Source organism: Myxine glutinosa, chromosome 14 (assembly GCF_964187855.1).
Source record: "Myxine glutinosa chromosome 14, kmMyxGlut1.1, whole genome shotgun sequence".
Taxonomy (NCBI): domain Eukaryota; kingdom Metazoa; phylum Chordata; class Myxini; order Myxiniformes; family Myxinidae; genus Myxine; species Myxine glutinosa.
The window spans coordinates 32,109,524-32,123,384 of NC_136274.1; the positions used below are offsets into that span (position 1 = coordinate 32,109,524).

At 63.9% G+C, this 13,861-nt stretch overlaps 1 protein-coding gene across 1 annotated transcript in view; it reads left to right on the forward strand.

The window, feature by feature from the left end:
- Window positions 1-13,861, forward strand: part of LOC137439581 (TBC1 domain family member 10A) — a 97,730-nt gene that overhangs the window by 1,499 nt on the left and 82,370 nt on the right. The window contains exon 2 of the mRNA XM_078768188.1: window positions 1-66. Within this exon, the coding sequence (XP_078624314.1) occupies window positions 1-66 (66 nt within the window). The remainder of the gene's footprint in view (window positions 67-13,861) is intronic.

Below are 13,861 nucleotides of genomic sequence, written 5' to 3' on the forward strand. Positions count from 1 at the left end.
GGAAGCCGCGGCGAGCCGGGTCGATCGCTTCGGCTTCCTTGGCGGAAATCAGTACACAGAGCCGACGTAAGATGTCTCATGTCTGTCTGTCAGTGTGTCTCCCGTCTGGGTTCGTCATCCCCACTCTTCCCCCCCCCCCTCCCACACACACCTCCCACACACACCTCCCACACACACCTCCCACACACACCTCCCACACACACCCTCCTCCCACACACCTCCTCCCACACACCTCCTCCCACACACCTCCTCCCACACCTTACAAACTCCCCCCCACACCCCCCCTTTCACCTCCAACCACACTTCACCCCACAAATCCCCCCCCCACAACAAATCCCCCCACACAAATCCCCCCACACAAATCCCCCCACACAAAATCCCCCCACACAAATCCCCCCACACAAATCCCCCCACACAAATCCCCCCACACAAATCCCCCCACACAAATCCCCCCACACAAATCCCCCCACACAAATCCCCCCACACAAATCCCCCCACACAAATCCCCCCACACAAATCCCCCCACACAAATCCCCCGACACAAATCCCCCCACACAAATCCCCCGACACAAATCCCCCGACACAAATCCCCCGACACAAATCCCCCGACACAAATCCCCCGACACAAATCCCCCGACACAAATCCCCCGACACAAATCCCCCGACACAAATCCCCCGACACAAATCCCCCGACACAAATCCCCCGACACAAATCCCCCGACACAAATCCCCCGACACAAATCCCCCGACACAAATCCCCCGACACAAATCCCCCGACACAAATCCCCCGACACAAATCCCCCGACACAAATCCCCCGACACAAATCCCCCGACACAAATCCCCCGACACAAATCCCCCGACACAAATCCCCCCACACAAATCCCCCCACACAAATCCCCCCCACACAAATCCCCCCACACAAAGCCCCCCCACACAAAGCCCCCCACACAAAGCCCCCCACACAAAGCCCCCCCACACAAATCCCCCACACAAATCCCCCCACACAAATCCCCCCACACAAATCCCCCCACACAAATCCCCCCACACAAATCCCCCCACACAAATCCTCCCACACAAATCCCCCACACAAATCCCCCCCACACAAATCCCCCACACAAATCCACCCACACAAATCCCCCCACACATGCCACCCCACTCCACCTTCCATCTCCCAACTTCCATCCCACTCCCCCTTCCCACCTTCCACCCCACTCCCCCTTCCCACCTCCCACCTCACTCCCCCTTCCCACTCTTCCAAGCCCCACACCCTCCCTACTCTTTCCACCTCTCCACTCACCCCTTCAACCCCCACATCCTTACCCACTCTTCCCATGCCCACACCCCTCCCCACTCTTCCCACCTCCCCACTCTTCCCACCTCCCCACTCTTCCCACCTCCCCACTCTTCCCGCCTCCCCACTCTTCCCGCCTCCCCACTCTTCCCACCTCCCCACTCTTCTCACCTCCTCACTCTTACCACCTCCCCACTCCCCATTCCCATCCCCCCACACCCTTCACTCCCCCTTGCCACCCCCACACCCTCACTTCCCCTTCCCATCCCCACACCCTCACTCCCCCTTCCCTCCCCCACCCCTCACTCCCCCTTCCCACCCCACCCCTCACTCCCCCTTCCCACCCCACCCCTCACTCCCCCTTCCCACCCCACCCCTCACTCCCCCTTCCCACCCCACTCCTCACTCCCCCCTTCCCCACCCCCACCCCCACCCCTCACTCCCCCTTCCCACCCCACCCCCTCACTCCCCCTTCCCACCCCCACCCCTCACTCCCCCTTCCCACCCCCACCCCCTCACTCCCCCTTCCCACCCCCACCCCCTCACTCCCCCTTCCCACCCCCACCCCCTCACTCCCCCTTCCCACCCCCACCCCTCACTCCCCCTTCCCACCCCCACCCCTCAGTCCCCCACCCCCTCAGTCCCCCACCCCCTCAGTCCCCCACCCCCTCAGTCCCCCACCCCTCACTCCCCCTTCCCACCCCCACCCCTCACTCCCCCTTCCCACCCCCACACCCTTCTTCCCCTTCCCACCCCCACACCCTTACCCACTCTCCCTTCCCCACACCCCCCACACACCACCAAATCCCCTTCCCACTAGCTCCTCCCACCCACCCACCCCCTTCCCACTAGCTCCTCCCACCCACCCACCCCCTTCCCACTAGCTCCTCCCACCCACCCACCCCTTCCCACTAGCTCCTCCCACCCACCCACCCCCTTCCCACTAGCTCCTCCCACCCACCCACCCCCTTCCCACTAGCTCCTCCCACCCACCCACCCCCTTCCCACTAGCTCCTCCCACCCACCCACCCCCTTCCCACTAGCTCCTCCCACCCACCCCACCCCCTTCCCACTAGCTCCTCCCACCCCACCCACCCCCTTCCCACTAGCTCCTCCCACCCACCCACCCCCTTCCCACTAGCTCCTCCCACCCACCCACCCCCTTCCCACTAGCTCCTCCCACCCACCCACCCCCTTCCCACTAGCTCCTCCCACCTACCCACCCCCTTCCCACTAGCTCCTCCCACACACCCACCCCCTTCCCACTAGCCCCTCCCACCCACCCCACCCCCTTCCCACTAGCCCCTCCCACCCACCACCCCTTCCCACTAGCCCCCTCCACCCACCCACCCCCCTTCCCACTAGCCCCTCCCACCCACCCACCCCCTTCCCACTAGCCCCTCCCACCCACCCACCCCCCTTCCCACTAGCCCCTCCCACCCACCCACCCCCTTCCCACTAGCCCCTCCCACCCACCCACCCCCTTCCCACTAGCCCCTCCCACCCACCCACCCCCTTCCACTAGCCCCTCCCACCCCACCACCCCCTTCCCACTAGCCCCTCCCACCCACCCCACCCCCCTCCCACCCACCCACCCCCTTCCCACTAGCCCCTCCCACCCACCCACCCCCTTCCCACTAGCCCCTCCCACCCACCCCCCCCCTTCCCACCAGCCCCTCCCACCCCACCCACCCCCCTTCCCACCAGCCCCTCACACCCACCACCCCCTTCCCACCAGCCCCTCCCACCCACCCACCCCCTTCCCACCAGCCCCTCCCACCCACCCACCCACCCCCTTCCCACCAGCCCCTCCCCACCAGCCCCACCCACCCACCCCCCTTCCCACCAGCCCCCTCCCACCACCCACCCCCTTCCCACCAGCCCCTCCCACCCACCCACCCCTTTCCCACCAGCCCTTCCCACCCACCCACCCCCTTCCCACCAGCCCCTCCCACCCACCCACCCCCTTCCCACCAGCCCCTCCCACCCACCCCACCCCTTTCCCACCAGCCCCTCCCACCCACCCACTCCCCTTTCCCCACTAGCCCCTTCCACCCACCCACCCCTTTCCCACTAGCCCCTTCCACCCACCCACCCCTTTCCCACTAGCCCCTTCCACCCACACCACCCCCTTCCCACTAGCCCCTCCCACCCACCACCACCCCCTTCCCACTAGCCCCTCCCACCCACCCACCCCCCTTCCCACTAGCCCCCTCCCACCCACCCACCCCCTTCCCACTAGCCCCTCCCACCCACCCACCCCCTTCCCACTAGCCCCTCCCACCCACTCACCCCCTTCCCACTAGCCCCTTACCACCCACCCACCCCCTTCCCACTAGCCCCTTCCCACCCACCCACCCCTTCCCACTAGCCCCTTCCCACCACCCACCCCCTTCCCACTAGCCCCTTCCCACCCACCCACCCCCTTCCCACTAGCCCCTTCCCACCCACCCACCCCCCTTCCCACTAGCCCCTTCCCACCCACCCACCCCCCTTCCCACTAGCCCCTTCCCACCACCCACCCCCCCTTCCCACTAGCCCCTTCCCACCCACCCACCCCCTTCCACTAGCCCCTTCCCACCCCACCCACCCCCTTCCCACCCACCCACCCCCTTCCCACTAGCCCCTTCCCACCCACCCACCCCCTTCCCACTAGCCCCTTCCCACCCACCCACCCCCTTCCCACTAGCCCCTTCCCACCCACCCACCCCCTTCCCACTAGCCCCTTCCCACCCACCCACCCCCTTCCCACTAGCCCCTTCCCACCCACCCCACGCCCCTTCCCACTAGCCCCTTCCCACCCACCCACCCCCTTCCCACTAGCCCCTTCCCACCCACCCACCCCCTTCCCACTAGCCCCTTCCCACCCACCCACCCCCTTCCACTAGCCCCTTCCCACCCACCCACCCCCCTTCCCACTAGCCCCTTCCCACCCACCCACCCCCTTCCCACTAGCCCCTTCCCACCCACCCACCCCCTTCCCCACTAGCCCCTTCCCACCCACCCACCCCCTTCCCACTAGCCCCTTCCCACCCACCCACCCCCTTCCCACTAGCCCCTTCCCACCCACCCACCCCCTTCCCACTAGCCCCTTCCCACCCACCCACCCCCTTCCCACTAGCCCCCTTCCCACCCACCCACCCCCTTCCCACTAGCCCCTTCCCACCCACCCACCCCCTTCCCACTAGCCCCTTCCCACCCACCCACCCCCTTCCCACTAGCCCCTTCCCACCCACCCACCCCCTTCCCACTAGCCCCTTCCCACCCACCCACCCCCTTCCCACTAGCCCCTTCCCACCCACCCACCCCCTTCCCACGAGCCCCTTCCCACTAGCCCCTTCCCACCCACCCACCCCCTTCCCACTAGCCCTTCCCACCCACCACCCCTTCCACTAGCCCCTTCCCACCCACCCACCCCCTTCCCACTAGCCCTTCCCACCCACCCACCCCCTTCCACTAGCCCTTCCCACCCACCCACCCCCTTCCACTAGCCCCTTCCCACCCACCCACCCCCTTCCACTAGCCCCTTCCCACCCACCCACCCCCTTCCCACTAGCCCCTCCCACCCACCCACCCCCTTCCCACTAGCCCCTTCCCACCCACCCACCCCCTTCCCACTAGCCCCTTCCCACCCACCCACCCCCTTCCCACTAGCCCCTTCCCACCCACCCCACCCCCTTCCCACCCACCCACCCCCTTCCCACCCACCCACCCCCTTCCCACTAGCCCTTCCCACCCACCCACCCCCTTCCCACTAGCCCCTTCCCACCCACCCACCCCCTTCCCACTAGCCCCTTCCCACCCACCCACCCCCTTCCCACTAGCCCCTTCCCACCCACCCACCCCCCCTTCCCACTAGCCCCTTCCCACCCACCCACCCCCTTCCCACTAGCCCCTTCCCACCCACCCACCCCCTTCCCACTAGCCCCTTCCCACCCACCCACCCCCTTTCCCACTAGCCCCTTCCCACCCACCCACCACCCCTTCCCACTAGCCCCTTCCCACCCACCCACCCCCTTCCCACTAGCCCCTTCCCACCCACCCACCCCCTTCCCACTAGCCCCTTCCCAACCCACCCACCCCCTTCCCACTAGCCCCTTCCCACCCACCCACCCCCCTTCCCACTAGCCCCTTCCCACCCACCCACCCCCCTTCCCACTAGCCCCTTCCCACCCACCCACCCCCTTCCCACTAGCCCCCTTCCCACCCACCCACCCCCTTCCCACTAGCCCCTTCCCACCCACCCCACCCCCTTCCCACTAGCCCCTTCCCACCCACCCACCCCCTTCCCACTAGCCCCTTCCCACCCACCCACCCCCCTTCCCACTAGCCCCTTCCCACCCACCCACCCCCCTTCCCACTAGCCCCTTCCCACCCACCCACCCCCTTCCCACTAGCCCCTTCCCACCCACCGCACCCCCTTCCCCACGAGCCCCTTCCCACTAGCCCCTTCCCACCCACCCACCCCCTTCCCACCCACCCACCCCCTTCCCACTAGCCCCTTCCCACCCACCCACCCCCTTCCCACTAGCCCCTTCCCACCCACCCACCCCCTTCCCACTAGCCCCTTCCCACCCACCCACCCCCTTCCCACTAGCCCTTCCCACCCACCCACCCCCTTCCCACTAGCCCCTTCCCACCCACCCACCCCCCTTCCCACTAGCCCCTTCCCACCCACCCACCCCCTTCCCACTAGCCCCTTCCCACCCACCCACCCCCTTCCCACTAGCCCCTTCCCACCCACCCACCCCCTTCCCACTAGCCCCTTCCCACCCACCCACCCCCTTCCCACTAGCCCCTTCCCACCCACCCCACCCCCTTCCCACTAGCCCCTTCCCACCCACCCACCCCCTTCCCACTAGCCCCTTCCCACCCACCCACCCCCTTCCCACTAGCCCCTTCCCACCCACCCACCCCCTTCCCACTAGCCCCTTCCCACCCACCCACCCCCTTCCCACTAGCCCCTTCCCACCCACCCACCCCCTTCCCACTAGCCCCTTCCCACCCACCCACCCCCTTCCCACCCACCCACCCCCTTCCCACTAGCCCCTTCCCACCCCTCCACCCCCTTCCCACTAGCCCCTTCCCACCCACCCACCCACCCCCCTTCCCACTAGCCCCTTCCCACCCACCCACCCCCTTCCCACCCACCCACCCCCTTCCCACTAGCCCCTTCCCACCCACCCACCCCCTTCCCACTAGCCCCTTCCCACCCACCCACCCCCTTCCCACTAGCCCCTTCCCACTAGCCCCTTCCCACCCACCCACCCCCTTCCCACTAGCCCCTGAACCTTCCCACTAGCCCCTTCCCACCCACCCACCCCCTTCCCACTAGCCCCTTCCCACCCACCCACCCCCTTCCCACCCACCCCACCCCCCTTCCCACTAGCCCCTTCCCACCCACCCACCCCCTTCCCACTAGCCCCTTCCCACCCACCCACCCCCCTTCCCACTAGCCCCTTCCCACCCACCCACCCCCTTCCCACTAGCCCCTTCCCACCCACCCACACCCCCTTCCCACTAGCCCCTTCCCACCCACCCACCCCCTTCCCACTAGCCCCTTCCCACCCACCCACCCCCTTCCCACTAGCCCCTTCCCACCCACCCACCCCCTTCCCACTAGCCCCTTCCCACCCACCCACCCCCTTCCCACTAGCCCCTTCCCACCCACCCACCCCTTCCCACTAGCCCCTTCCCACCCACCCACCCCCCTTCCCACTAGCCCCTTCCCACCCCACCCCACCCCCTTCCCACTAGCCCCTTCCCACCCACCCACCCCCTTCCCACTAGCCCCTTCCCACCCCACCCACCCCCTTCCCACTAGCCCCTTCCCACCCACCCACCCACCCCCTTCCCACTAGCCCCTTCCCACCCACCCACCCACCCCCTTCCACTAGCCCCTTCCCACCCACCCACCCACCCCCTTCCCACTAGCCCCTTCCCACCCACACCACCCCCTTCCCACCCACCCACTCCCTTCCCACTAGCCCCTTCCCACCCACCCACCCCCTTCCCACTAGCCCCCTTCCCACCCACCCACCCACCCCCTTCCCACTAGCCCCTTCCCACCCACCCACCCACCCCCTTCCCACTAGCCCCTTCCCACCCACCCACCCCCTTCCCACTAGCCCCTTCCCACCCACCCACCCCCTTCCCACTAGCCCCTTCCCACCCACCCACCCCCTTCCCACTAGCCCCTTCCCACCCACCCACCCCCTTCCCACTAGCCCCTTCCCACCCACCCACCCCCTTCCCACTAGCCCCTTCCCACCCACCCACCCCCTTCCCACTAGCCCCTTCCCACCCACCCACCCCTTCCCACTAGCCCCTTCCACCCACCCACCCCCTTCCCACTAGCCCCTTCCCACCCACCCACCCACCCCCTTCCCACTAGCCCCTTCCCACCCACCCACCCACCCACCCACCCCCTTCCCACTAGCCCCTTCCCACCCACCCACCCACCCCCTTCCCACTAGCCCCTTCCCACCCACCCACCCCCTTCCCACTAGCCCCTTCCCACCCACCCACCCCCTTCCCACTAGCCCCTTCCCACCCACCCACCCCCTTCCCACTAGCCCCTTCCCCCCCCACCCCCCACCCACCCCCCCTTCCCACTAGCCCTTCCCACCCACCCACCCCCTTCCCACTAGCCCCTTCCCACCCACCCACCCCCTTCCCACTAGCCCCTTCCCACCCACCCACCCCCCTTCCCACTAGCCCTTCCCACCCACCCACCCCCTTCCCACTAGCCCCTTCCCACCCACCCACCCACCCCCTTCCCACTAGCCCCTTCCCACCCACCCACCCACCCCCTTCCCACTAGCCCCTTCCCACCCACCCACCCACCCCCCTTCCCACTAGCCCTTCCCACCCACCCACCCACCCCCCTTCCCACTAGCCCCTTCCCACCCACCCACCCACCCCCTTCCCACTAGCCCCTTCCCACCCACCCACCCACCCCCTTCCCACTAGCCCCTTCCCACCCACCCACCCACCCTCTTCCCACTAGCCCTTCCCCACCCACCCACCCACCCCTCTTCCCACTAGCCCCTTCCCACCCACCCACCCACCCCCTTCGCACTAGCCCCCTTCCCACCCACCCACCCACCCCCTTCCCACTAGCCCCTTCCCACCCACCCACCCACCCCCTTCCCGCTAGCCCCTTCCCACCCACCCACCCCCCCTTCCCACTAGCCCCTCTCCCACCCACCCACCCACCCCCCCTTCCCACTAGCCCCTTCCCACCCACCCACCCACCCCCTTCCCACTAGCCCCTTCCCACCCACCCACCCACCCCCCTTCCCACTAGCCCCTTCCCAACCCACCCACCCACCCCCTTCCCACTAGCCCCTTCCCACCCACCCACCCACCCCCTTCCCACTAGCCCCTTCCCACCCACCCACCCACCCCCTTCCCACTAGCCCCTTCCCACACCACCCACCCACCCCCTTCCCACTAGCCCCTTCCCACCCACCCACCCACCCACCCCCCTTCCCACTAGCCCTTTCCCACCCACCCACCCCACCCCCTTCCCACTAGCCCCTTCCCACCCACCCACCCACCCCCTTCCCACTAGCCCCTTCCCACCCCACCCACCCACCCCCCTTCCCACTAGCCCCTTCCCACCCACCCACCCACCCCCTTCCCACTAGCCCCTTCCCACCCACCCACCCACCCCCTTCCCACTAGCCCCTTCCCACCCACCCACCCACCCCCTTCCCACTAGCCCCTTCCCACCCACCCACCCACCCCCTTCCCACTAGCCCCTTCCCACCCACCCACCCACCCACCCACCCCCTTCCCACTAGCCCCTTCCCACCCACCCACCCACCCACCCCCTTCCCACTAGCCCCTTCCCACCCACCCACCCACCCCCTTCCCACTAGCCCCTTCCCACCCACCCCACCCACCCACCCACCCCCTTCCCACTAGCCCCTTCCCACCCACCCACCCACCCACCCCCTTCCCACTAGCCCCTTCCCACCCACCCACCCACCCCCTTCCCACTAGCCCCTTCCCACCCACCCACCCACCCCCTTCCCACTAGCCCCTTCCCACCCACCCACCCACCCCCTTCCCACTAGCCCCCTTCCCACCCACCCACCCACCCCCTTCCCACTAGCCCCTTCCCACCCACCCACCCACCCCCTTCCCACTAGCCCCTTCCCAGCCCACCCACCCACCCCCTTCCCACTAGCCCCTTCCCGCCCACCCACCCACCCCCTTCCCACTAGCCCCTTCCCGCCCACCCACCCACCCCCTTCCACTAGCCCCTTCCCACCCACCCACCCACCCCCTTCCCACTAGCCCCTTCCCACCCACCCACCCACCCCCTTCCCACTAGCCCCTTCCCACCCACCCACCCACCCCCTTCCACTAGCCCCTTCCCACCCACCCACCCACCCCCTTCCCACTAGCCCCTTCCCACCCACCCACCCCCCTTCCCACTAGCCCCTTCCCACCCACCCCACCCACCCCCTTCCCACTAGCCCCTTCCCACCCACCCACCCCCTTCCCACTAGCCCCTTCCCACCCACCCACCCACCCCCTTCCCACTAGCCCCTTCCCACCCACCCACCCACCCCCTTCCCACTAGCCCCTTCCCACCCACCCCACCCACCCCCTTCCCACTAGCCCCTTCCCACCCACCCACCCACCCCCTTCCCACCCACCCACCCACCCCCTTCCCACTAGCCCCTTCCCACCCACCCACCCACCCCCTTCCCACTAGCCCCTTCCCACCCACCCACCCACCCCCTTCCCACTAGCCCCTTCCCACCCACCCACCCCCCTTCCACCCACCCACTCCCTTCCCACTAGCCCCTTCCCACCCACCCACCCCCTTCCCACTAGCCCCTTCCCACCCACACCACCCCCTTCCCACTAGCCCCTTCCCACCCACCCACCCCCTTCCCACTAGCCCCTTCCCACCCACCCACCCCCTTCCCACTAGCCCCTTCCCACCCACCCACCCCCTTCCCACTAGCCCCTTCCCACCCACCCACCCCCTTCCCACTAGCCCCTTCCCACCCACCCACCCCCTTCCCACTAGCCCCTTCCCACCCACCCACCCCCTTCCCACTAGCCCCTTCCCACCCACCCACCCCCCTTCCCACTAGCCCCTTCCCACCCACCCACCCCCTTCCCACTAGCCCCTTCCCACCCACCCACCCCCTTCCCACTAGCCCCTTCCCACCCACCCACCCCCTTCCCACTAGCCCCTTCCCACCCACCCACCCCCTTCCCACTAGCCCCTTCCCACCCACCCACCCCCCTTCCCACTAGCCCCTTCCCACCCACCCACCCCCTTCCCACTAGCCCCTTCCCACCCACCCACCCCCTTCCCACTAGCCCCTCCCCACCCACCCACCCCCTTTCCACTAGCCCCTCCCCACCCACCCACCCCCTTCCCACTAGCCCCTCCCCACCCACCCACCCCCTTCCCACTAGCCCCTCCCCACCCACCCACCCCCCTTCCCACTAGCCCCTCCCCACCCACCCACCCCCTTCCCACTAGCCCATCCCACCCACCCACCCCCTTCCCACTAGCCCATCCCACCCACCCACCCCCTTCCCACTAGCCCATCCCACCCACCCACCCCCTTCCCACTAGCCCATCCCACCCACCTACCCCCTTCCCACTAGCCCATCCCACCCACCCACCCCCTTCCCACTAGCCCATCCCACCCATCCCACCCACCCACCCCCTTCCCACTAGCCCATCCCACCCATCCCACCCACCCACCCCCTTCCCACTAGCCCATCCCACCCACCCACCCCCCTTCCCACTAGCCCCTCCCACCCCAACCTCCCCAGACATATGTTAACAATATTGGTTTGAGTGTTCTTGATATAAAATGGGACCGTCTCCTGTTTTACCAAACATTTGAGGGGAAGAATAAGACTTTATGGAAAACTTGAGTTTCTCTTTGCTTTGGATTCCAATTCCAGTTGTGGTATCCTTTTTTCGACGGATCTGCAGTATTTCGGTAGTAAATAATTATTACCAGCTAGTTAACATGTTTTATGTATTTTGCATAAACGGGGCTGCCGTTTCCCCTATAGTCCACTTGTATATGGCTTCACTTCCAAAGTTGTCGTCGTTAAGACTCAAGATGTCGTGTCCCCCGAGGTGTAGAAAAGAGTATTAAACTCTGAGGTTAAAATAATAATAATAATTAAAAAAAAATAAAAAATCATTGTACCCTTTGCTGAAGAATGGTGTTCATTGTGTAACTTTTTAGCAATTTTTTTTGTGCTTTTGTTGAAGTGAATGTACAGGGATAGGCCATTTGGTCCATCATTTCTAAACTTTGTTGCATTTGAGGCAAACCAGACTGATCGTGCTTTGTGATGTATCGAAGACTTTTCGCTGTGGAGATCGAGAAGTGGTGGCACAGGGTTCGAGGTTTTGTTATTTTGTTTTTGCTCTACCTGGGTGTGACGTGCATTGAGAGCAATTTCCCAATACTGTAATAATTGTCTTGTGCTATTTGTGTTTGGGTGTGTGCGCTCTATACAATGAAGCTGCTCACCTTGCATCATTTGTTCTAAAATTTGACCTCACCTTGATTGAGCACACCAATTTGGCTAGGTTAGCCACATGTGACACTCCTTACTTGCTCATCTCCACTACTACGTACTACTTCTTGAATGGTTCCAATAATGCTGTCACCCTCTTGTGGGGTTCACCAGGAAGAGTATTTTGCCCAAATCTCTTCTCTCAGCAATGAGGGGAGGCTTCACATCTCACAGGTGGTCAGGACCATCTACCTGGACGTATCTGTGGCGTTTGATAGACTGGTAACAACTACCTGCCTGCTTGCCAAGCTCCCTACTTGAGATACAAGGCCGTCATTGTACCTGACTTTCTGACTTCCTCCACTCGTGCAGTTAACATGTTGTTCTCAATGGAACTTTTCATAGAACTCTCAAGCAAAGCCCTTCCCCATGTTAACGCTGTGTCAATTTGTTTGTCTTTTTTGAAGAAGCAAGTCCAGGTGCTCGACTTTTATTTTATTTTTAACAACCACAATGTGTCGATTTGGATTGTGAACATTCGCCAAAGATCTTGCAAATGAAGACCACGTGAGTTTGGTCACCAACAGATTAGTATAAATGGAAGTATGGCTTGGGTTAAGCATAGCTACAGACCAAATGGTTTTGCTGAAGATTACCCTCTGTTTTTGGGTTTTTTTTTGAATACATTGTCGAGGCTCGTGGAAGAGCTAAAATTGGTACACTGAACGGATCAGGACATGACGTGACAAAAAGAACAGTTGAGAGATGCGGGAATCGCTAAAATAGAGGCAGACTTGGACAAACAATGGGTGTGGGGAGGAATGCGGGACAGGAGAAGATGCATGGGGTGGACAAGATGGATACAGAAGGAAACACTCTGGAGGGAAAACGAGAAATTTGGAAGCAAGAGGGATTGGAGGGAAGGGGTTAACGAGGATATAAAAGATTATGGATTGGGGGAGATGTGAGATGATGGTGAACAGCCGTTTTGAAGACCTGAAGGGAAGTATGAGATTGAAGAGGATATGAAAGTTGGTTCCACAGGTGGGAAAAGAGAGGAACGAATGAGTGGAGGTGAGCAGTGGTCCTGGATTTATGAAGTTTAACCTGAAAGGGGGTTTATGGTGGACTATGTTTGCCCTGAAGAAACCAAGAGGGGGGGGGGGCAGAACACATAAAGGAGGCAGTAGAAGACAGCTAGACAACTGACATGTCTGTGATGGCGTAGTAATAGACTCAGCTTCATCGTGGGAGATTCCAATAATTCTTGAAGGCCTTCGTTTCCATGGCGTCAAGTTGAGCAATATATCAGGCAGTGGAGTCAGCCCAGAGGGGAGAGCAGTACTGCATCAAGCTGCGGATGAAGGCCTTGTAGGTGGATAGGAGTTTAGTTGCGCCAAGGAAGGGCTTTGTATGATGGAGGAGGCCCAATTGGTAGCTGGCTTTGGAGACCAATTTTGAAATCTGGTTTGCCCAAGAAAGAGCATGGCTGATAGTGAGACCCAGGAGTTTGAATGACTCTTTGGTTAGGTGACTTGACATTCCTCAAGAGGAATGTTGAGAGTGTATGTAGGGGGGGGGGGGGGGGGTCTTTTCAGGATTGAAAGACATGTTCAAAGTGTTTGATAATCTTCTGGTTTTCTTTCAAGGTCTGGAGAGAGGGGGAAGATGTTGCAGCCTACCTGTCTGAAGGATGAGGGAAGGTCACAGCAGAGGGTGGAGTCGTCAACAAATATATAAACAGGGTTTTCCAGAGAGTCTGAGAGATCATTGATGAAAATCAGGAATCGGACTGGTCCCAGAACACTGCCTTGCGGCACTCCGCCCTTGAAAAGGGGAGGATATGAAAGGATTCTGTTGAGAGCCACATGTGGGCTACGAGAGTAGAGGAAGGTGTGTGTGTGTGTGTGTGTGTGTGTGTGTGTGTGTGTGTGTGTGTGTGTGTGTGTGTGTGTGTGTGTGTGTGTGTGTGTGTGTGTGTGTGTGTGTGTGTGTGTGTGTGTGTGTGTGTGTGTGTGTGTGTTTTCGTGCTCGTTACAGCAAATCTG